At 34.4% G+C, this 26,488-nt stretch overlaps 1 protein-coding gene across 3 annotated transcripts; it reads left to right on the top strand.

The window, feature by feature from the left end:
• Positions 1-909: 909 nt before the first annotated feature.
• Positions 910-26,488, top strand: LOC123545795 (transmembrane protein 151B-like). 3 transcript variants are annotated; one of them, XM_045332103.2, is made up of 3 exons: positions 910-1,036; positions 23,273-23,371; positions 23,936-26,488. In XM_045332103.2, the coding sequence occupies exons 2-3, from the start codon at positions 23,318-23,320 to the stop codon at positions 25,868-25,870; spliced, it is 1,989 nt and encodes a 662-aa protein (XP_045188038.2). In that variant the 5' UTR covers positions 910-1,036; positions 23,273-23,317; the 3' UTR covers positions 25,871-26,488. The 3 variants fall into 3 exon arrangements, with proteins under 3 accessions (XP_045188038.2, XP_045188037.2, XP_045188035.2); XM_045332102.2 differs by lacking the exon at positions 910-1,036 and adding an exon at positions 11,413-11,843; XM_045332100.2 differs by lacking the exon at positions 910-1,036 and adding an exon at positions 11,414-11,838.

Here is a 26,488-nt window from a genome sequence, read left to right on the forward strand (position 1 = left end):
GTTACTGTTTTATGCGTAACACCGTTGGCCCACACAAATCTCAATCTACCACAATGTACTAAATTTATTGATTGGTGAATAATAAATTAATTATCATTTCATTACGTTCTTTTAAACTATTTTTGTACTCAACGGAAAGAAAATGGCTATCGTTATTATCACACTATCATGTGATTAAAACACAACATACATATCGTGCTGAATGGTCTGAAAAGAGCGAAATACAACAGCTCTGATTGAAACTGACCAAAGTTACTATTTTATGAAACGCGATTCCCCGGCTAGGACAGTCTACTAGATCTACTTTTAAGTTTACCTAATTACCTATGAAACAAACATTGATATTCACATCTTTTCTTAAACACAATTTGGAACAAAATAGTTGTCGATTAATAACATTATTTACATCGATTTTTCTACAAAACACAATGAAAATGGCGCAATCATGTGAATAAAATTAAGAGAAAGCGTATCTGGGACTTTCTGGCATTCATTTTGTTCAACTGGCATTTAACATTGGAACATATTCCAATATTTGGATTGAATTCAATGTTTCTTATGTCACTACATTTACCATTTGTATTGAATAGTGCAAAACGAGATTATATACATACTAAGCTTTATCAACAAAACAATTTTCATTCGAATATTTTCCTTTGAATTTTCATATTTCATGTTACTCCTAACATGCAATATTCAGTTTCCTTTAAGAAAGGAGCTACATCAATTTGTTGCACATGTGCAAGTATAAAGTTAGCCAGCTCAATGATCGCTTAATTGTAATATGTTCATACTCTACAGACAAGTGTCCTTACAACTCTTTATGATCGTCATGTTTCTGTGGGAATTTTTCCAATACTTTTCTTAGCCACTTTTCCTGTTCCTATTTAACAGGAACAGTATTCATTAAAAGCACCGCATTGGGACATTACGCTGAGCTAGACTACAGGAATCGCTTGGAAATTATTCATGAATTCTATTTACTGGCATGTTTGGATACAAATTGCAACAACTGGTGGATTATGCGCGCGTGGATGTAAGCTTCTCTGTTTCAGATTTGTTTGAATAATTATATCTAAATGTTATTATATCAGTTATATTAATGCGATAATTTATAGTTTACATCAGTAGCTCATATTTTACAGATTGTTTGTTTTGTATATACAGCGCATGTATTAAACTTTCGATTGGGCAACTGCACAGTATCTTTAACACATATGTAGGATGTTCAAAAAGTAATGAATTGGGTCTGTATTTTGCAGACTGCTCATTCAGATAAAAGTACACTGGACCTAAATTTCATATTTGAAAACAAGAACAAGGATATTGCAACTATTCAGTACATCAGCTTAAATACATTTTGTCCCATATTTTGTCAGTAGATGTTCAGAACAGGACATAAATGTATTAAAAAAAACCCCTAAGGTGTTGTTTAATTTTATTATTTGTTCCTGATAATTAAGACGCCTTTCTTCCTTGAAAATGTTGATTAGTTTGGTTGCATTGATTGATTTAAGTTTTGATTTAACCAGAGTTCTCACTACTAACAAACTTCAGTTTTAACGGAATTTCTACAAAGCGAAATAAATCCGCAGTTTTCTAGTTACAACTGTTTTTATCTTTATATGAAAACTGTTGTCTGGGGTTTCATATCTTTGTATATTACGACTTCGACAGATCTACTTTCACAATCATATCATCTTTGAATGGACTACATTTACAAAACAATATGTATTGCATAATTCTACTTTGACTACATTGTAATATCCATCGTAGTTAATTGCTAGTGGAAATGACTGTACCCTAATCAAACGTTTTTACTATTTGATTATGTTTAGATTTGTACTTAAATAATAAAAGGAATGCGAACGTATGTTTTTCGAAATTCCCTCGTACATATTTAACTTTCCCTTTCTAATGTAATTGTGAAACTCTATCGCCACTTAAGTACAGTAGAAACTCCGAAAACCGGACCTGTCCGGACCAAGTCTTTACAACATAGACACAAAATATTACATTTCTCTCTATTTATTTTGTTGACAAATCGTAATTCTAAAACCTTAGATAATAAAATGTGAAATGACTTTGTATGAACAGTAAAACGAAAAGCGCCATGCTTACAGTAATTCATTTCAGTGATAGCGCGCCACTTTTCGAAGGTACTCGTTTGAAGAAAAGATGTATAATGTAAATATAAAAGATGAAGTTTTTTTTCGTATTTGCTTTGCTAATGAAAGGAAACTTGATTATGAATTACTTACGTAATGCATGTATTTTCTGATCATTTTTTTTTCGTTCATTTCACATTGACACTTTCAATTCTGAACTGCACTAATATAATTCTGCTTTACCTGTGACATTTAATGAAAAACGGTACGGTAAAGGTAGCTATCAAATAAACAATAAATTCTGTTCTACATTTTAGTTTTCGTAATCTGCGAGTAAAATAACGAAAACTGTTATCAACATTCGTATTTTGAATTTAAACTAGTTGTGTTTTGCTCCCGTCAGTTGAGTATCTCTCTTTGCACTTTCTTTTGTGTGATAAGAAATCCAAATATGTTACTTTGGCTACATATAAACACGTTTTCGCCAGTACTAATTCACTTTTATAAATAAAGGAAACGTGCAGAATTGAGTAATGACGTTATGAAAACCATGTATGTCTCATCATCATGGAATCAAAAGGGAACTATAAAAACGGTTTAAAACAAGAAGCAAAGAACATGGTAAAAATCGTTTAGATATTACATAAATACCCACTTATTCTTTTTCACGTGGGCTGGTTGTTTAAATGTTCCGAAAAAATGTTGCGAAATATTCCATTAAAACGTTAACAAAAAATCTTGCAGGCTTTTAAGTGTTCTGATGAACTTAATGCTTGGTATTCTTTCACCCACTAAGGAAAAAGACGGGATTTCCCATTCCTACATCGATTAAAGAAAAACGTTTTTGGACCGCTAGTTTGAGAAGGGATTTTCATCATTCTTGAATTGCAGGCCGGAAATACTCGTATAAATCCTGTAATATCTTCTCTATTTTCACGCATGAATAGTTTGAAAGTTTATGTTCATTTTGTTGACAACTTTTCCTTCTTATTTTACAAGAACTTTTGAATGAACGTCAAAAGAGTTGCGTTTCTAAAACTATTTCAGTGATCAGAATATTAACTTTACGTAAAAGGGAATTTTGTTTCGATTATGACTTATCCACACTATTGATTTTAAACTTTTGTTAAAGCAAACTTGTTTTGAATTATGATTATTATGTATCGGGAAAATGCGGATCGATCCCTCTTGTGTATGCATTTACTCTGTTGGTGTGTATTGTAACAATTCATACGTTACTAGAAATGCCAGAAACAAACTGTTAAATAATAACAAAATGTGTTCAAAGGCATTAAATTTTACAAAATGCAACATTTAAATTGAATACATAAATATCAAAGAACCCAAACATTAAACAAAATATTCACCGATTCTGATTTACAGCTTAAATTAAGATATTAAGCTATTTTTCAATGTTGGAGTTAGAATTCTGTCTCATTAAATCCGTTTGCTTGAGACATCCTAGACAAAATGATACTGACAGTTTTTTTTTTTGTGTTTTATTATTGTTTACCAATAGTTTGGTGCTTCTTGTATTAAAATTTAATGGAATAATGAATTCTCTGCAAACGTTTTGGACAGTGGCCATCACTTTGCAATTTGTCTCTACTTGAGTTTGAGGAAATACCATAAATTGTACAAAAATTTATAAAAAAAAAAAACGGCACGGTAAAAGTTGTTTAAAATTTGCAACACAATGCAATACACAGCCAAACTTAAAGAATATACCTAGCAAATACCATTTTTAAATATTACTATTAGGGGTCCAATATGTTAATACTTAATACTAAGAACACGAATAAAGTAGTTTCCACAATATATTGAAAAAATGTAATCCTCAATTAAATCTGAAATTGTGGTTATACGTCATTTCACCCTTTAATATAAACTTTATCAAAAATTTATTTTTTATTTGATCCTAAAATAACTGTACATGAAATAAGCAGAAACATAATGCTTCTAAGTACTTAAACGATCGTAAACATATTTATGTTTTGAATATCTATGTAACAAAGAGAAATTTCTCAATTGTTCTTTATATTTCAAGGACAAAAGATAAGTATAATTTCCCGGAAGCACCGAACGCCCCAAATACAGCCATAAAGCCATGCATCACAAAGTAGGCCCGTAACAAAAAGAAACAGTAACGGAAAAAATATTGTAGACGGGTTCAACAAGTACATTTTAATTGTATGTACACTACAAAAAGGGCAAGGGGTACACAAAAGGGTGGGGTGTTGGGGGTAAGAGTAAAAGGCAAGGATGAATATTCAACAAAGAAAGGCACGTTCAAGGCAAACATAGATGAGGAAGCCATATCTATTAAATAGGCAATAACGTTCTACATCCTTACATAAAGGCATGGAAATGTTCAAGGAACGCATACATTAACTGTACACATTTACATATACTCTCTTTTCAATGTAAATTGCTTTATGGTCGGCTACGTTCTTTGAATGCGGTTGTCCTGATAGACCTTCTTTTTATTATTGTCTTGCTACGGTAAGCTGAGAGGTAGATTTCGTTTAGTATATGCGGGAACAATTTTTGCAACATTGGTTTTCAATGGTCTACACATGTCACGTGGCGTCAGTTCGCTATGTATTTGAATAAAACCTATGCATTGTTACAGTCTTGGTTTCTTTTAAAATACAGTATTTCAATGTTAACAGGATCCTTGTGTTTTCAATTATGCTGCTAACCAGGTGTTGATGTAAAGAATAAATTCATATGAGAGAACCAACATAGTGCGTTTGCGACCAGCATGGATCCAGACCAGCCTGGTCAGGATCCAAGCTGTTCGCTTACAGTTTCTCTAATCTCAATAGGCTTTGAAAGCGAACAACATGGATTCTGACCAGACTGGTCGCACTATGTTGGTTTTCTCATGACGCGGCTCAATTATTAAATTTTCACAGGGCCAACTCGTTTCACTCAAACTGGAATATGCCGGTCACATGAGCGGCAAGAAAAGATTTTAGTGGCAGGGGCCAGTTACGCATTTGGCCCGGGTACGTTTTTTTAAATAAAATAGATAGATGTACTTTAAAGGCATTTATCTTCAACTGGTTATTTATGATGTTTATAGAACTAAGGATTCCTGCGTACGAGTAATTATTGTGTAAAATAAATATGTGCTTGAATCGATTTTCCTAGCTCCGTGTAGACGGCCGGGTCTGAAATCTTACCTAAGGTAACGGAAGTCAGACGAAATGGAAACGGTCATCCATCCATCCAGATTCAGCTCAAATTTGCGGAAAAAGTAAACAGTTATGAGACACTTTTCTTCCCACCATTAGTTTTGTCTGGTCACATGCTGTGAAAATATACATATGTTTTAGTCAATAATTTGCAGATAATACGGTACAGGTCGCGCAAGGTGTGCATTTTGGGCCATTTTTTGCCTTGGAATTTAGTGTCCTGAAACCGAAGTGTTACTCGTTTTTATCATAGAAACAACAGAATCGACAGGCTGAAAATGTCACATAATAAAGTGCTAAGTATATGCAATACATCCGCTTAACACTTCCCTGGAATTTCTCAAAAATGTATTTTTATGATTTTATTTTCGCACTGGTATCCGCAGATTTGTGGAATTTTCAAATCTACTGTCCCTTGTCCCCATTTATTGTAAATTTACAATGCAATGGAATGTTTTGAACATGGTTCATTTTGCACATGTATGATGTTGCAAAATTTACACATGTAGAATTTTTTTTAAAAAAATCAGAAATCAACCTTATGATTTGATAGATGAAACTGAACAAGAAGATGTTAATTCGCATGAAACCTGATCTTCATGCGAACATGATCTTTCAGAACATAAAATGCATCTTAATCCCATGTGGAAAATGGTCTTCGTTTATGGTTTTACAAATTTGAGAAGATATTCAAATTATATGAAGATCCAATACTCTCTAAGGAAATAAATATTTCTTCAACGTCTGTTTTTCCCTGTTTTATATTCAAAAGAGTATCATTAATGTAAAGTATGGAACCCATAAATCCAGCTGAGCGATAGTCATGCTTTTTATGGAAATAACATCTTTTTGCGAATGCACACAAACTTGATAGTCCAGGAATAGTATATTGTCTAGTTTGTATATTTCTTCTTGTGAAGCAATGCATAATGTTGTTCATTTAATACCAAAGAAAATGGCGTAAAGTATTTGACCATTTATATTCTTCCCTGCTGTATATCTGATAACTGTCTTTCAGTAACATGGACAAATGATGTAATTTCAAATTTCAGAATTTCTGCGTAATATGTTTGATTATAGTTAATATATAATTTTTGCGGCATAGACACATGCTTGTACAGTAATTTGTATTACTGTACAACAATCATTCTTGAAATAGTGTGCATAAAAACACCGATCACACGAGGTTTCAAGGGGTTAAGCAGACAGCCCGAGTAACCCAGGAATGTGCACAAATATAAGAAATACAAGGAAGAGGCTTAGAGTCACATGAATTGCTCAAGTGAGTATTGATGCTCGAGTGTTTGATGATATCCTTTCCGCACCTGTAACGTAATAAAACGTATTAGCGTCTGATGGCCCTTTCGCGCTTCCGTAGAATCAACGTTCAGTTTGAAATTATTTCTGAAATGCCTAGGTCTGCAGCTCTCAAATACGGAAATATCTTACATCTGAGGCATGTACTGACACTTTCAGGCAACATCAAAAAGGACCTTTTGAACGATTTTAAGTTTCAAAAATCTCCATATACCCTTGCTGCGTTACGGACCCCGGTGGGGTTTGTGTTTATTCCGAGTTCAAATACTTTTTCGTAGATGCAAAGCTGACATGTCGTGCTAAAACTCAGGTATTTTCAAAAGGTTAGAAAGTGCTGAATATTGACTCCCCATTAGCTGAAAAAAGTCCAGGCGTATACATTTAGACGTGACCCCTGACTATCGACCAATGTAAATGCGTCTTTCGTTTTCAAGTTTAGCCCGTCTACTTTCATTTTCTTTACTCCGGAAGTAGCTGAAGGTCGAATGACGTCATTTCTTTTGTTGTCAAACACATGCCTATGCCTGGCGAGATTGCATGAAAATGTGCCTGGTGTCCTAATGATATATCAAGTGGTGCCGCGCTTATTGATTATACAATGAAAGTAAAGGTGTATGATAACTTTGATGAATTTTCCTCATTTTTATTGGCCGGGTTTTAGAAGAAAAATCCGGCTTGTAGATTAGGTCTGTCCGGGCGGATGGATGTGCGAATGGACGGATGGATGGAATTATGAGTCTCATGTTATCCTTTTTGTTCATTCAGTACCTGGACAAGAATTTCACCAAGAACATTGAAACTTCACGGGTATGTTGATCTTGATGTGTACATGACCCAAATTGATTTTAAGGTCACTGGGTCAAATGTCAAGATCACAATGACCTGAACATTCGAAAATGATTTTGGCATGATATCTAGACAAGTATTTCACCTAGGATCTTGAAACTTCATACGTATGTTGGTCTTGATGTATACATGAATCCTATTGATTTCAGAGTCACTTGATTAAAGGCCAAGGTCACAGAAACCTGAACATGTTAACCTTTTTGTTCACTCAGTATCTGGACAAATATTTCACGTAGGACCTTGAAACTTCATGTGTATATTGGTCTTGATGTGTATATAACTCATAATGATTTTGAGGTCACTGAATCAAAGGTTAAGGTCACAGGGACCGGAACATTGAAAATGGTTTCCCCTCAATATCTGGATCTTGAAACTTATGTTGGCCTTGATGTGTACATGACCTCACTTGATTTCAGGGTCACTGAGTCAAAGGTCAAGGTCTCAGGGACCTGAACATGTTAACCTTTTTTGTTCACTCAATATCTGAACAAGTAATTCACCTAGGACCTTGGAACTTCATAGGTGTGTTGGTCTTGATGTGTACATGACCCCAATAGATTTCAGGTCACTGGTTTAAAGGTCAAGGTCACAGGGGCCTCAACATTGAAAATGGTTTCTACTCAATATCTGGACAAGTATTTCACTTAGAACCTTGAAACTTCATATACCTGTTGGTTTTAATGTGCACATGAACCCTATAGATTTTGGAGTCACTGGGTCAAAGGTCAAGGACACAGGGACCTGAGCATTGAAAATGGTTTCCGCACAAAATCTGGACAAGTATTTCACCTAGGACCTTGAACTTCATACGTGTATTGGTCTTGATGTTTACATGTTCCCTATATATTTTAAAGTCAGTGGGTTAAAGGTCAAAGTCACAGAGATCTGAACATTGAAAATGGTTTCCGCTCTATTTCATCTAGGACCTTGAAACTTCATAGATATGTTGGTCTTGATGTGTACATGACCCCATAGATTTCAGAGTCACTGGTTTAAAGGTCAAGGTCACAGGGGCCTCAACATTGAAAATGGTTTCTACTCAATATCTGGACAATTATTTCACTTAGGACCTTGAAACTTCATAGGTGTGTTGACCTTAACGTGTATGTGACCCGTATAGATTTTGGGGTCACTGGGTCAAAGGTCAAGGTCACAGAGACTGGAACATTGAAAACGGTTTCCGCTCAATATCTGGACAAGTATTTCACCTAGGACCTTGAACTTCATACGTGTATTGGTCTTGATGTTTACATGTTCCCTATATATTTTAAAGTCAGTGGGTTAAAGGTCAAGGTCACAGGGACCTGAAAATTTAAAATTGGGCCCGCTAAATATCTGGACAAGTATTTCATCTAGGACCTTGAAACTTCATAGGTATGTTGGTCTTAATATGTACCTGACCCCATTGATTTCAGGGTCAAAGGTCAAGGTCACAAGGATATAAACATTGAAAATGTTTGTGTTTTTTTTTGTACTAATGGAAAGTTGATAGTAAAACATGTGTGAGATTAGCAAATTTTGTCATATTGTTTGTTTCATTGAAAATATCTTGCATCCCATATTTTCAGTTATCGAGTTTTTTGGGGTTTTTTTAAAGTAACTATGAAATTTTACGCCATTGCTTTAATAATAATTTAGATTTTGCATATTACATGTTTTGTACACGTCACAATAACTACCTCAAATATTTCATCTTTACCACGAAAAGATAAGCTTATCTAAAGTATGAGAAAAGCTACCATACACAGGCTATTAAATTAGTTTGACGAGCGCGATTCACATTTGTTAAACATTTGGAAAATTAACCATAAATGAGGTACATCGAAAATAAAATCAAAAGTAATATTTCAGATCTTAAAATTTTACAGAATCTATCAGAAAATGCTATACTATTATATCATGTTCATGTTTACATGGCAAAAACGCGTTGAGTTGAGTGAAGATACTCTAACTTTTAACTGATTTATCGAATTCATGACTTTCAGACCTTCTATTCTATAAAAACATGTAAGGCCATTTTTCCAACTTTACAAAAGCCAAGCTAAAAGTAATGAAAATCGCGTGAAGAAACTCGTGTTATACATGGATTTGAAAACTATCGTACCGTTGCGGAGATACGTTAATATAAAAATGGTCCGACAGTCCTTAAAGACAGCGCTCGTCCTGACAGGCCCAAAACACCGGAGAACATTGCTATTGTAAGACGTATGATTGATGTAGACGCAAGGTATGTAAGACGTATGATTGATGTAGACGCAAGGCATACGGTGCCTGAGATAACGTCTTTTCTTGGCGTGACAACCGGGAGATCGCATTAGGTTCTCACCGAGCACTTGGGTTTAAGAAAAGGTTTGTGCCCGATCGGTGCCTCAGAGCAAAATGCCAATAGGATTTAATAAGTGAAATAAACGCCGAAAATTTAGACGATCGCCCAGTGTCACAGCTCCTAACTGGAACACCTTGGTATATTTTTATGAGCCACAGCGTAGCGTTAGAAGACAGTGGCAAAGGTGACTGTAGACCAGTAACTGCAAAAAGAACTAAATGTGTCAAAAAGCTTTTGTAGTCCATCTTCTTTAATTCAATGGGTATTGTTGTACAAATTCCTACATCATCGGGAAAGTCAGTCACTGGAAAGTTTTATAAAGACAAAGTACTGAAGCTGTTAAATGAAAATACAAAAAGAATGTGTCCAAGGACTTGTCTTCGTGGTCTCCAGATAATCCTTGTCAACGCTGCGGCTCACAGAAGTGTCATCGTTTAAAAGTTTCTGATAGATGAAATATGGTACATATAAATCACACTATACTTATTCACTAGATCTAAGTCCTTCCGACTTTTTCCTCTTTCAAAGCCTGAAAAAGATGCTGGCTTGGCGCAAATATTTATCGAATGAAGAACTTATGAGTGGTACCATACTGAGAGAAGATACTCGTTCACCTCTTGGATTTCCCTGCCGCGGAAATTGGGGAAGTCAAGGGAAAATACTTCGAAGAGATAAACTTAATATGAAGTCTGTACACACACTGTGTACCATATTTTAGCACAATTGTCATTACTTTTATGATAGTCCTCATGATTAAGAAAGATCTAATAGAATCTAATCATTCGTTTCAGACTTTGAAAATTGATTAAGTATTTTAACCCATGTTTAAGATTTTACATGACTGCCTTCTTTCAGACTGTATTACACACAGATTGGATCTTTGTTTAGAAGGTTATTTTTGTTTCTAATACTCATAATAGCTCATATTGCAGAAAGCAACCGTTAAACTACATCAGTTCAGACATATAAGATGTTTACTATAAATGATAAATTGCAGAAAGCGAGATGGTATTTGGCTGTTTAAAAATATATATTTCCTCTTTCTCAAAACCCCAAAAAAGACAATCTTAATAATGTATGGATGATGATCATTAGTGTATTGAGCTAACCAGTACCATATCACTGAAAGTTTGTTTATCAACTACAAAACTAACACGGATCTCCGATTAACACTTCCGTTTAGCTGGACATCACTGCAACATGTATATTCAAAATAATGAAATATTGAGAATATACTGTCAAGTTTATATACTAAATAGTGATTCGTTAACATTGACAAAATTGTGTTTCTAGCAAAACTCTAAATTCATTCCAAGACCCTGTGATTATATTACGTCTTTAATCAGCATTTATCACTGGACTGCTTTGACTAAATTACGAATTTATTTCCTGAATGTTAGATTCTATAAAAATTTATTATTCGTATTCAGTTTGGTTAAGGCAGTTGTGCCATTTGCCAATTAAAAACAACAAGATGTTATCTAACGAAACAGTCACGGTAATTTATCAACACATTTTTTGTTCGTATATTTTGCTTAACGTTCTTATGTTTCCTGAAATTTCTAACATGCTGTATCCAGTTTCCTTTAATACCGGCCATTTTTCCATTTGATGCGCACGCAAATCCAAAGTTAACAGGCTTAATGGTCGCGTTAATATCATCCTTGCATGCTATTCCAGCATTGTCGTAACAACACTTTATCGTCGTCATGTTTCTAGCAGATTTTTTTCCAATACTTTTCTTGTTCACTTTTCCACTTCCTATTTAACAGGAATCGTATTCATTGAAAGTATCGCGTCGGGATATTACGCAGAGCCAGACTACAGAAATTGCTGGGAAATTATTCATGAATTCTGTTCAGTGGCATGTTTAGATACAAATTGCTACAACGGGTTGCATTATACGCACTTGCGTGTATGCTGCTCTTTTTCAGATTTGTTGGAATTATTTTGCACAAAAACACTCTTTGTTAATTCGACAGCTGATTTATAAACAGATAACAGTTATTTCTGTTTATAAATTTTGGATATGAACATTTCGGTAAGGTAAATATGAAATATCTTTTGTTCAGATTTATTTCAGTACTTAGTATACTGTCACATATTCAAATTTACTTTTCCTTTCAAATATTTGGCTTCTTTAGCTTGTAATAGTATATAATTACATAGATTAGTAAATCTTTGATAATTAATATCTCAAGATATTAAACATTTTATCTATTCTATTTAATATAATATCCCAGAAAATTAAGAACTAAATAGAAATTATAATGTATACAAAACCAGCTTGAAAACCTTCACTGTATTATATTTTGTTGACGAAAAGTTTCTTCGATTGCGCTAAAATGAGTTCTTTTTCACATAATAAAACCTGTAAAAGACTTGTAATGTTTTGCTATGATATACAATGCTCTTAGCAAATGATTTATTCTTTTAATTAAACTATAGAACAACAGAATATCTGGTAAAATGTAAATCAGCTATGACAATAATATCGTTTTTATCAGCGAAAGAAATAAATCAACAGGATTAGGTCCGATTGGTAGTTAATAATTTCTTGAAAATATGTGAGATTCAAAGATAAAAGTACTTTATCTTGCACTTCTTGCTTCCATCCAAGTACACACGTTTCCATTCTGTGAAAATTAAAGAGAAAACAAGATAATTTCACATTAGTCACTTACTGATTTGTAAGCTTTATGAGAACAAGGACAAATACAAAACAATTGTATATTTGGTAAAGTTAGATACTCTAAATATAATTATCCATATTGTGTAATATAAAATTAGACCTTTGTTTAACTTAAACGTTGTTTATCAATTAGAAAGTCCGGATAACTGCTCTTTTACTATTGATAGGATCTTCCTGAAACTGCATACAACTGGGTCGTACATTTTCAGTTAAGTGGCTTCCATGCTTTTGAAATATCTTTTAGTAAACGTCCCTGAATTTTCACTTTATTCTACTGATAACATATCAAACTAAGTACGTTATACACAGAGGAACAATATTCTAGTAATAAACAAATAATCAATGTTAATGGTTTCTTAATCAATACAGTTCCAAGAGTGATCGTCGGTTAGTGAAATAATCATAAATAATACTCGAAATGAAATACGGACCTTTTAATGTTCATGCATACATTTTTCGGCGAACGCCGTCTAAATTCGTTTTCGTTTCCTATGCCACGTGACTTCAGTTTGCAAATCAAACTACTTGATAACGCATTATAGATAATTTATCAAAATGGAAGATTTATGTAACACTCTTCCTGATTGGACAAGAGTGTCAATTTCTTTCACTCTGTTGATTGTGCTACGCTGAGTGAAATGTAGACAAAGCGTTTATCCTAAACGACGCTGTTCACAGTTTTAAAGCTAACTTTGGCTCAGTATATTTAGCAAGAATTCTGATATATCTCAAAATGATAAGTAAGTTTAATAAATATGATAAAAACCTGTTCAAATACCAACATATATCAAATTAAAGAAAGAGCTGAATACGGTCTGCGTATCACATGAATAAGGGTGTGATAAGAGTCTTTTATGTAGAGAAGTGCTTTTTAAAAGATTTTCCTTGTTACAATTGTCGTCTGTATATGAAAAGGTTTCTTGCTTTTGTGACTTATTCAGATTGCATATTAAAATGAGTACTTGTTTGCTTTGATATATTTGTTATAAATTATTTAACTGATTTATCATATATGAATATTTTTCTTTAGTATGGTATGCAAATATTGAACTCAGTTGAAATCTGTTTTATTATATATATGCTATACAATGACTGAATCTCATTACAGTGAAATGAAGGTACGCTGCATACAGTTTATCTATGTGATATGACTATAGTCAAACTTTCCTTATGAAACAAAAATATTGAAATAATTACAATTGTATGTTTTGCTTGACCTTCACTTTTTTATATGTGTGACGTCATTGTCCAAAAATTCGTGAATAGCGAATATGCTTTTGTTAAAGCGGGATCAGTTGGCCTATTTTAGAAATAAATAAAAATAATAAATAAAAAAATCCTTTAATTGATTTTTTTCTCATGTATTCTAATCAAACTTGATTTGTAGCCAACTTTGTTCAGCTGGGACATTTGACCCCGTTTAGGGGCTGCTAGAGCTAAAACTAGAAATGTCTTTATACAGCGTCTCATGAACAGCTTGGTGGATCTTTGTCATACTTGGTCTGGAGCATCATTATAAGGTCCTCTTCCAAATTTATTTATATAGGAACTTGGGCCCTATTAGGGACCACTATAGCTAAAAGTAGATATGCCTTTCTTCGCATTAACCACTAAAATGTAATGGATTTTTATCAAACTCGATGTGTAACAATATCGTAAGGTCTCCTGCTATTTTGTTACAAATGGGGATAGGGACCAATTTAGCTAAAAATATAAACACGTTTAATGACCTCGCTTCATGAATCTTCATTAAAATACTGCTGTAATTATTCGCCTAAGGATAAACGAAACAAAATTGCAACCCTACGAAACCTTTGCGAAAAATTAAAATAGAACCATTTAAATTGTTAAAGTGCGGTGTTTAGTTTTGCAATTTGAAAAATGTTAGATGAAAGATGAATGTTAGATAAAAAATTCATAAACTTCTATCCTTATTACAATACGCCGACCATCATTTTTAAAGATATTTCTTGTTAATATTAGGTGTGAAAAGAAATTTGCATCAATGAGGTTTTCCTATGGCTTTGGTGTTCATAGGCTTTGGTGTTCCGAACACAACGGTCAATATGCAGAACGGATATATGTAACCAAAATTTCTTTCGACACGTTCTGTTGAGATTGTTTCAGTACGACAATCTAAAAGAAAATACATTTCATATCGCTGTACTTGAACTCATACATTTTCAGTTGGTTATTATTGGAACACGAATCATGTAACTGTTTCTTGAAAATGATATTGTTTATGATCATGACAGAACTGTAAATAAGCAACAACGATGAATACAAATTTCCTGTTAGAATCGATTTGTTTTAAAATTACAGATGATGTTTCATGATAGCCCATACAACTTGAAATTTACTATACACTCGGAAAACCTCTGGATCTTTTATGATAATTTTCCATACTTAGTCGAGGTAACTAAATAGTCCTTATCCTAGAAAGAGAAGATGTCTTTCAACATTCAAATGAAATATACAAGTTGTTATTGTCTTTTCTTTTCGGGGGATGGGGGAGTGGGTGGGGTTGTGTGTGTGTTTTGGGTATGACGCCGTTTTTCGACAGTACGGCGGGCATTTAACCTATCCAGTGTTCGTGGATTCTGTACCAGTACAAACCTGTTCTACGCAAGTAACTGCCAACTTTTCCACATGAATAAGAGGTTGGAATATGCAACTTGATTTATTATAAAATGCTAGTAAGCAGCCGAAAGCAATATCAGCTGCAGTTTGGATTTTTAAGTACCGTTGTGGTGCACTGTACAACGATGGGCTTTTATTTGTATTTTAAAGTCAGCCGTGTTGCTTCTTCATGCAATACCAAGATAAGCGTTATTGTAAATCTTCGTACGTATGATTTATTACTTACTTTCGTTATATACCTACTAATTTTCTGTCTCAGAAATAGCATGGTTTTACTAATAAATATAAAACCCTGTATTCAGACCCAAACAGATACTGAAAAATATTCAATCGGAAGAGAAATGGTCGTGTCTGGACGTTCAATACATCAAAAAGTGCACAATTTCAAACGAATTTTCAATCAGACTTATATAAATTATTGTCATATATTTCCGGCTGATATAACACTAGAAATATATATATTAAACTAGTATGATAAATGGGTCGTTTTTACGGTACCTGAGCAGCAATGAATATGGTAGATTTGTCAGGCCAGATAACGCATGCGACTCGTATGATTCAGACCTGGCAAAATTCACTCGAAGCCAAATACAATGTTGCAGGTCAAAACAGGGTTAAAATATCAATTTTTTACTTGTTCTGTTCTTGTAAATTATTACCAATTTCTAAAAAGGCATGATATTTGTTTCGAGGCATATTGTCGAAACGGCGTCATCGAATCTAGGCAAAACTGCAAGGCTGAAGTAAATGTCAGTTGTAAGAGCTTTTAGGGTTTCCTTATACAAAATATTCGATGTGAAAATTGATGATTTCTACTTGTGAAAGACCGTCTTGTTTATGTTCACCTGAGCAATGTTCATGGTGTGCTATTGTGATCACGCTGTGTCCCTCGTCCGTGCTTGCGTCCGTCCGTTCGTCGTCAACAGTTGTGTTCAAAAGACATCTCCTTAAAAACCACAGAATGGATTGTGATAAAAATTGACCTGTATATTTCTTGGATGATCCACTACCGAAGTTAATCAAACAATTCTGCTTGGTTGAACACAGGGGTCGCCAGAGCTAAAAATAGAAAAATCTTCAAACGACATCTCCTAAACCGATTGTACGATTTTACAAATGATCCTTATGTCAGCTTATTCAAATTATACCGATTCGTCAATAAACGTGGCAGCCAGGGGCGTGGTCACTTTTCCCTATATGTATATAGTGGAAATAGAAAAAAAACATCATCTTGTGTGAATCTGCTAGCCCGATTTTATTATAATTTTACACAAATGGTCCTTGTTTGACCCTCTACCAATGTTGTCAAATTATTTTGATTCGACAAAAACATGGCCGCCAGAGGGCGTGGTAACTTTTCCACATATGTTATATAGTGGAAATTTTAAATATCTTCTTGTTTGAAACTGCTAGCCCAATTTAAGATAATTTTACACAAATGGTTCTTGTTTGACCTTCTACAAATTTTGTTCAAATTTTTCTGATTCGTCAAAAAAACACGACCGAAAGAGAGCTTGGTCACTTTTCATCAACAATTTCCTTAAACTACATCTTCTCCAAAACCACTGAATGGATTTTGGTGAAACTTTACACAACTGGTCTCTTGGAAGCCCACTTTCAAAGTTGTTCAAATGGTTCCGGTTCATTGAACATTCATGTCGTTTTGGTTAAAACTAGGTTTTCAGCTATCAGACTTAAAAAATCCTTTTCTCTAACGCTTTGGTATTTGTCATGTGGTATAAGGATTTGACTCCCTACCATACGTGTTCAAATTATTGCCCTAAGTTAAAAAAAAATGACCACGCCCCTTTGTCTGACATGTACTTACTGTAGGCTTTTATATTATTATTATTATTATTATTATACCAGATTTATATAGCACCCTTTTCATGTTGAACACTTTCAAAGGCGCTTTACATATAGCAAACGCAGCCACACAGGGCAGACACAGACACAGACACAGAGCGATCTGACCAGAGGGACAGAGTGAGATAAAGCCCTCAGAACAAACAGAGAGAACAGAGAGAGATAAGACCTGTCCGGCCTACTTAGCCTAGCTCTTTGCGAATAGACAGTCTGGTTCTTTAACGTGCCCGGTGTATAGCATCGACACACACGAAGCCGTCTTTCCTAGGAAGAACCAGTGCAGCCTCTTAGTCAGGTGGGAGACACTCAAGAGCATCTCAGAAATTTACAGTTCCTGGACCGGGATTCGAACCCCGGACCTCTGGATCGGCAGTCAAGCGTGTTACCACTAGACCATCGGCCCATCCATTATATATGAAACTTCAAAAATCTTCTCTGAATCAATAATAGCTAGAGCCGTGATATTTGGCGTGTGATATCAGATTTGTAATGTCTACCGTAACAGTTCAATTATTGCCTTAGGTTCAAAAATGTGTGTGACATGTATATCAGTAAATCTTCACTAGACAATGTAATACGTAATTGTATGTATAGTGATTTAGTATCATACAACCTTCTCCGTTTAAATGTTTTGTATATCAATGTATTATTTGTCTCGCCATTATATTGATTGTAATCCTCATGGGCCTTTTGGCCTAATGGAATATTTGAAATAAACTTATCAAACTTATCAAACTTATATACTAAAGACTAACATACAGGAAACCTATACTTATACAAACACGCTTGAAGCCTTGTACATAGGCGAGCGCTTTAGGGTCAATGACCCTCTTGGTTTTTTTTATTATAGCGCATTTTATTACAATTTAATACTTGATTATTAATGTAAACGGAATAGCACAATATGCTCAAATCAATATAACGTCTGTTATTTTACATAGATAGATTAGAAAGTCAATGAGCTTGAGAAACTTCTTACGATTACCGTCTGTTGTTTTACATCTAATATAGAGTGAATAAATTCCTAGCTCTACATTTATTTCAAGACAAGACGGAACATATGTGATCTGTAATCTCAGTATTGTTAGCTTTGATAATTTGAAAAACAAATGTCTGACAGATCCCTTTAGCAAAACACTAAATTCATCCTAGGCTTTCTGATTATCTGTCGTCTTAAATCCTCATTACTTATTGGAATATTTGGACCGATTCCAATGTTGTTTTGCCTTATATCAAACCTCTGTATTTGTCATCTGTATTTAATTAATACACTTGAGTCATTTTCCATCTTCCATCTAACACACCAACATTCAATAATGGTAATTCGTTTACAATTGTCATTTGTATATTTTCCTTAACGTGTTCGTGCTTCTTGCGATTACTAACATATCCAGTTTCATTTAATACCGGAGGATCTTCCATTCAACGCGCACGCAAGTCCGATGTTAACTAGCTTAAATTCCATCTTTTCATGCTATATTCCAGTATTGTCCTGACAACTCATAAACGTCGTCATGTTTCTGGGAGAATTTTTCCAATAATTTTCCAGTTCATGTTTAGTTCCTATTTAGATGAAAAGTGTTCATTGAAAGTATCACATCGGGATATATCGCTGACTTGTTGTGAAATTATTCATAACTTTTATTCAGTGACATGTTTGGATAAAAATCGCTGCAACAAGTTGATATGTAAGCTGCTTCTTTTCAGATTAGCTGCAATATCTGGAATTATTTTTTTTATTGAAAAGCAGTCTTTTATTGTTAATCCTCTACTGGTTGAAAACCAGTTTCGGGGACTATAGAATAGCGTTTTTCCGTCCGTCAGTCCGTCAAGGGATTTTTACTGACAACTTTACCTGCGGAACTGCCTGATCCCTTACTCCTTACTCAGAGATCAAGTTCACAAATAGAGGTCAAAGTGCAGTTGCTTGCTATTGCCTGTGTGTTGTATATTTAAGTTTTTTTCCTAGCTTAGAAAACACAGTACACGTATAAGGTAAATGCTTTAGGTAATGCTACTGCAAACTGCGGGACCGCTTGTGAAATAACTCATTTTACAATGAAAGTAATTTTCATATATCATGTGTATGTAAAATATTGATGTTAAGCAGATAGTTGGTTGTAACGAAGTTTAAAAAATATCATAAATTTTACCGTAAGTTTATTTACTCAGGGACAGTGTCTGTGTTGTAAACGTATATAAGTATATAATATTCCGAAATAGTAGGATACACATTTATATTATATATTGAATTACATATACGGTCTAAGTGTTCAATGAACAAACATTTTCAGTTGATTAATATAGCACTATTACATACAATAACTCTTTCTTTTTTGTAAAAAAATGCTATAGGACAACTATATAGAACCTGGCGTATTCCATGAATTAAACACTGACGCAGCATTAATACACGTGTAAGTAAAGATAAAGAAATATGTTACATCGTACTGATATCAATCATTCCTGATGAATTATTCTAGGTGAATTATATAACATAAATTTTGTGTATATTAGGTTTTGTTGTGGGCCTGCTGTGTAAATGCGTGGCTCTGGGGCTGTGCTTTTGGTGCTCTGTGCTTCCGAGAAATCTACCCTTACCTATTATCTTTTTAGTATTCTTAAATCAAATATCTCTCTTTGCATATACTGTTTGCAAATGTCTTTGCCGTTCTGAATTTCAGGGATAAAATGAAACAATTCCACATATGTAAAGTACTTAATTGTGAACATATGAAAGAATGAGTTGTGAATTGTCTGAAATATAATGAGCTTGGTGGTGATGTTTTTTGAAACATTATAATCTAACTCGTTCTTATATAAAAAAGGGTACGCATTTTCAGCTCGACTATTCAAAGAATAGGTAGAGCTATTGGACTTACCCATGCTTACCACTATCGGCGTCAGCGTCCCGATTTGGTTAAGTTTTTGTATGTAAGCTGGTATCTCAGTAACCACTTGAGGGAATTAATTGAAACTTAATACACTTATTTACTGTGATAAACTGACTTACATTGCACAGTTTTCATAACTCTACTTTGCTTTTTTTTTATAAAATAATGCCACTTTTTGGACTTAGAACTGTGATGATTTGACATGCAGTGCACAGGGTCCATGACTCTACTTTGCATGTTTATAAAAGTATGCCCCTTTCTCGACTTAGCAGTTTTTGGTTAAGTTTTTGTATGTAACCTGGTTTCTCAGACCTACTAATGGAAAAAATTTGAAATTTCACACAGTTGTCCATTGTCATGAGCTTTGACTTCGACGATGTACTTTCCAACGCCTCTGTGGATATTGACTGATATGCATTGTACAGGTTCGATAACCCTGTTTTGTAATTTTACAAAATTATGCTCCTTTTTTTCGACTTTTATATTAATTCAATTGACAAGGCTGTTGAATAGTCGAGCGTTGCTGTCCTCCAACAGCTCTTGTTTCTACAACATGTCAATATTTCCCTACAAGTTTGACAATCTAATATGAAAATATGATATAAAAATAGGTAGCAGAAAATTAATGAAGTTGTCGCTTTTGATTATTTTATATTTTTTTACAGTGACGGAAATGACCCAAATAAGACGATGATGAAGAAAATACTTGACATTTGAACTCGGTCAGTATTTGAAAACCTGGGGAACGATATACATAAATATTTCGTTCAATAAATCCGAGAATCGTAAATACACAAGTTTACCCCCATTACCTACCAATTAGGTTTGACAAATACATATGTGGATGTAAAGTTATTTTACTTAGTAACGCATTAATGACAAAACATTTAAGAGTGATGTTGTAAATATTCCATCAACTGTCATCTCAGTATAAATTGTTAATATCACTAATGTTTTCCAATACTGGACAGCTCTTATTTTAAACATAATCAATGCACACCCAATGACCAAATGACCAGTTTTAACGTTTTAAAAGAGCGAAGACCTCTAACAAATATACTGATCGACATACTATTTGAAGACATTTTGCTGTTTTTTTAACTTATTACAAATCCAGCATGTGTTTGATTAAAAAAAGTTTTCTAAAGCTAGGTTTTGATTACAGAGAATGAAATTTAAAATAATATCAAGATGATTTAAAACAAAGTCATTTACAGGTTTTAAGTCAGTTGTATGTATTTTCGTTATTACGCAGCAAAAATATATTTTTCCAAACCGTAACAACAGATTTTATATTCGTTTAATTTGTAGTGTTCCTTTGATTCTCTCTTTTATTTTTATGTTTGCTGCCGGAGGAAAAACAGTTAAACTGATAGTTGTTCTTTGATTTTACAATTTCATAAAAAAATAAGCTTCAGTCATTTTCATGCGAAAAGTTAGTTAGCTATTGTCTGTTATATTCGTACTTTTTGTTTTCCGAGATATATTTGACAACCATCTAAGTAGCGAATATGCATATGCAAAACGAATTTAGTAACTGTATCACAGATATATATATAAGTTTACTAAAATTCACAGATAACTACATTTGTGAAAAATTTGTTCGGAACTAATATGGCTGTCTTTCTGTTACACTGCATTTGAACAAGTCAGATTTAGTCTGTTATGTAGCTTTTGCATTACAGTGTACATGTTTCAAAGTAAATGAGCCGTGCCATGGGAAAACCAACATAGTGGGTGTGCGACCAGCATGGATCCAGACCAGCCTGCGCATCCGCGCAGTCTGGTCAGGCTCCATGCTGTTCGCTTTTAAAGCCTATTGGAATTGGAGAAACTGTTAGCGAACAGCATGGATCCTGACCAGACTGCGCGGATGCGCAGGCTAGTCTGGATCCATGCTGGTCGCACACCCACTATGTTGGTTTTCCCATGGCACGGCTCAAATATGCTTGCGTTCGTTGGAGTGACTTTTTCATAGTTGAATTTGCCGATATGAATATTTGCTCACATTCTGCTATCGTATTTTTAAGGATACGGTTACTAATGATTGGGTGACTATATCGATTGGAATTTGTCGTGTTTGCTTTGGAAATAATGTTCGAAGGTCTAACAGTAAGAATGATTATTGAAACACCATTCTTTTATAACAACCTTATTTACATTTGTATAGTATGACATTCAAAAAATATCACAATCTTTAATAAAAAAAGATTGGGCTTTCTAATATACTCTAACCAATAACGTTTAGGCAACATGATTAAGAAGTGGTATGCTTAACATCTATAAAGAAAGTTAAGACTCAAAGATATTAATAAAATTTTAACATATTTCATTTAAATCAAATATTGCTGAAGTGACCTGTACCACGAACTACTTACATAATCTTGAAACAATCTACACGCAGCAAAAAGGAACGTTTCGACGTAGAGACAACTTAAGTCACATTATGTATATGTACGTTGATATAAAACAATTATCTTTCGATATTTCCGTATTCAAGATAGATATACGAGGGTATTACACTTCATATGCGGATAAGCAGTTACTCAAAGTTAAAATACAGTACTGCGCAATTATACATGTATGGTCTAAACTTGATGAAATAGGAAAACATAGACATATTTTCGGATTTCTTATGATTCTGGAGAACGTTGTTTTATAAACGAAAATTACAAACAAAAAATCAGTTAATTATAATGTCTGTTAAGTTTAAACACATAATCGATGATAAGAAGAGCAGATACAAATTGTATTACTTTATACCTGAATAAATATCTGAATATATTATAATGTTTTAAGCAGTATACATTAAAAGGCATTTTCGGTATTTTTTCTATTTTATTAAATATCAAAATTCCAGATCAGAATTTCTTGCCTACCTAGCGGAGAAAGTATACATTTATCCGAGCACGCGCCGGGGATAGATATTCCTGTCTTTCCCTAGGGAAAACCTTGTCTAAAATAGCGTGCACTAAGGTGACGTCACATAGTACTGGTACTATTGTGACGTCATAAACTTTATAAATAATGTCGGGAAATACCCAAATCTATTTGTCTCCACGATCTATTTTGAACATGATAGGCAAGACAAATGATCTAACATGTCTGCCTGTGTAAGACGGGGTTTTCCCTACCCTCGGGACAGCATGGATAAAAAACCTCGCTAACGCTCGGTTTTCCATTCCACACTGTCCCTCGGGTAGGGAAAACCCCGTCTTACACAGGCAGGCATGTAAGATCCTTATAGACATAATTTGATTTTAAACCAGAACGATATAAAGTACAGCCTTTTTCTATTGCATATTTGTACTGCAAGACCGGCCGCAGGAAAACAAAAAATAGTCATTGTCTTTAAAAAAATTATAGATTTTGTATGTTTGCAGACAAAAAGATGATTTCATGAAAATGACAATAAATGATGCGACGATATGAACAGAACGGGTCGTCAAGACATGACCTCAGAGTCAGATACAGAGACAAAAGTAAGTACATTGTTTATTTCCGGTTTAAAGCCGTTTTTCAACAGTATTTCAGTCAGTTGACTTAATAAGTGTTCCTAGATTCTATACCAATGCAAACCTGTTCTCCGCAAGTAACTGCCAACTTCCCCTCATGAATCAGAGATGGAATGATTTCAGACACAACATAGCCCCGCCCGGGGATTGAATTCATGACCCCGTGATCCGTAGATCTGCGCTCTCCCTATTGAGCTAAGCGGGCGGGCTAGAAAAAAGTACAGCTTTTCAATTAATGCAACTCGCAACAAATATAAAGAATGAAATACAATTTTGTTTAAAACAGTGTCATTTCGTACTAATGATAGAAACTTGAAACGCAGTATGAAAAATTGAAATATGTCTTAATTCTTACTGAATACTACTGTTATAAAAAGTGTTCTGATAAGCACTCTGCTTTCAAACAGTATTGAGCTGTGTATCTGAATGTCGTATAAAGATACGATGGAGGAATTGTATTGAACTTGGTTATCTGTAGATGCTTAGATTGAATGTGTTTTTACTTCAATTATATTTATCTTTTTTTTGCAGCAACGCCCTATCAAGCACTCATGTTGTGTTTCGCTACGCCGAGATGTTCACTGGAAAAGCCTTATTTTAACATTGCTCATTCTTGGTTGCCTAGGAGCTATAGCTTGGTGTCGACTGGCGATAATTACTACTGTTGTTATGTTCTATGAAAGACATTCTGCACACAAAGGTGTCAGTAAAAGTAGCCCGTGTGCGGATGGATACATCTACATTCCAGTAGCTTTTGTGATACTTTTGTATTTAGTTTATTTAGTGGAGTGTTGGCATTGTCACACACGAATTGAGCTCAAACATAAGGTGGATGTACAAACGGTGTATCATAAAATGCGGCAAATGCGGGAAGCTTTGCCTATCATATGGTGGAAAGCTCTTTGTTTTCACTATGTTAGACGGACACGACAAGTTACCAGATATCGTAATGGAGACGCCTTTACTTCAACTCAGGTATATTATGAACGAGTAAATTCACATACTGCGGGATGCGCATTTAACTTCACAAATTGTGGTTTTAAGGATGACACAAAATTTGTGACAGGTTTAGAAGACTATCCAGCAACTAAAATTAGATTCTCGAAGAGTTATTCTTTCATTCATAAGGATGCAAAATATGAATTCGATGAGCAGAGAAACCAGTTTTTCACGGAAAATGAACGCCGTGATGATTATATGGAAACTCGCGAAGGAATGGATCTGCTTAATGTTAATTTTAAAGAACATATGATGGCATTTAAAGACCCAGACAATTTACCTTGGTATGTTTCCAACTGTATTTTCTGGATTGCATCTTTTCTCATGTTATCCTGGCCACTTCGTGTAATTATTGAATACAAGACGGCGTATATTCATTATCACGTCCATAAAGTATTTGGAACCAATTATCTAAATACTGAACAGTCAGCTGGCGCCAATATTGCGCGAACAAATACGATAGGAAGTGCCGAACTAGAATTGATTGTTCGTAATAATTTTACCATAGTGCCAAGTTATTCAGAAGCGCTCTTAATGAACGTTGATGCAACAAGTACACGTCAAGTTCACGACGCCAACGCTAATGTCACATCTCCTATCCTTGGGCCAACGCGGAGTATTACTTGGAATAATATTGCTAATAGGGGTACCAGTAGTGGAAATATAACTGGATTCATTTCAAGTGCAACAATTCCTAATATTATACATTCCTCATCTTTTCATGATACAGAAAATGTGGACATACTCTCACCTGTTTCTGGGGAACGGACATTTAGGTCTTCTTTAAGAAATATGTTACGATCGCCGTGGACAAGAAGACGGAAGCAAAGCTTTCAGTCCTGCAGTAGACGCAGTAATACTATGTTTATGCTTTCTAGTCCAGAATCTCTCGACGGTTATTCACTAGAAGTGGATCAACGTCTCCAGTCCGTTCACCTGACACGAGATTTTTCTTCTTGCAATGATGTGAATGTCAACACGTTGACAAGCACTGTTCGAAATTGTGATAATATACATAATGCAGATGAACATGACTCGAATTCGATTAGTCAAGTAAGTCATCCCATGGATATTACCAATACATCATTCCAAAATAGAATAAATACTGGTAATATATCTAATCAAGGTACAGGAAACGAGTTACGTCCAAAACCACCGAGACCGTGCTCCTTTATTACTCATGGGGACGGCACTTATACAGATGAAAATGTGAAAACAGAAAGTAGAAAACAAGCATTTATACAAAGTAACTTACCAAAAGTTCCCATAAACAATATCTTAACTGAAAGTTGTTCAACAATGAATATGACAACTCCAACGCCTTCGTCGCCCCCTTCTTACGAGCAAGCCTTAAGTATGCATAGACCTATTCCAGAAGATAATGTAAGAAATCAGTCAGGGGCTCAAACTTTGCCACAAGGGACTTCCCATACACTATACAGTGCCATAATGGAAACGTCGCTGTGATTTATGAAAAAAAAACGCTTCAATCGTTTTCTTATATATATTTAATGAATATATTACTGTCCATCAAAATATATCTCCGAAGTTCGGTTCAACTGATAATAGTAAGTAATTAAACCGTTACGAAAACGATTTTCAATTTATCTTTCTACGTAAACAGGATGTATTTCATGCAAGCTATGGCTAAAATGACGGGGACAGACGGTCTTACTAGACAAAATGCACTTTTGAGAAATGGCAGCATCGTCTGTCCTAAAACATATACACTGACGCAAGCAATCTACACCGTGACATAATTCAGAACACATTTCAAAACGTTGTAGAATAAATAAATGATACATTTTCGCAAAAAAATGACTGCAGTCTCTTGAAATGCAAAATCATTATCAGACTAATTTAGACCAGTGGGCCATTATTTGTAATAATTTCCTGCTGGAACATACTGAATCGGTGCGCGCGTGTGTGTATGTGACAAAACATAACACAATCGGGTATACACGTATACATCACAATTTGCGTAACTGAAAGGATCACAAAATTATCGGCTTTTCAGTACTGCTTTTAGATGCATTGTATTCTTGATACTTTTGTTATCTTGTGTATATTAAACTTTAATATATA

This window comes from Mercenaria mercenaria, chromosome 1 (assembly GCF_021730395.1).
Source record: "Mercenaria mercenaria strain notata chromosome 1, MADL_Memer_1, whole genome shotgun sequence".
Taxonomy (NCBI): domain Eukaryota; kingdom Metazoa; phylum Mollusca; class Bivalvia; order Venerida; family Veneridae; genus Mercenaria; species Mercenaria mercenaria.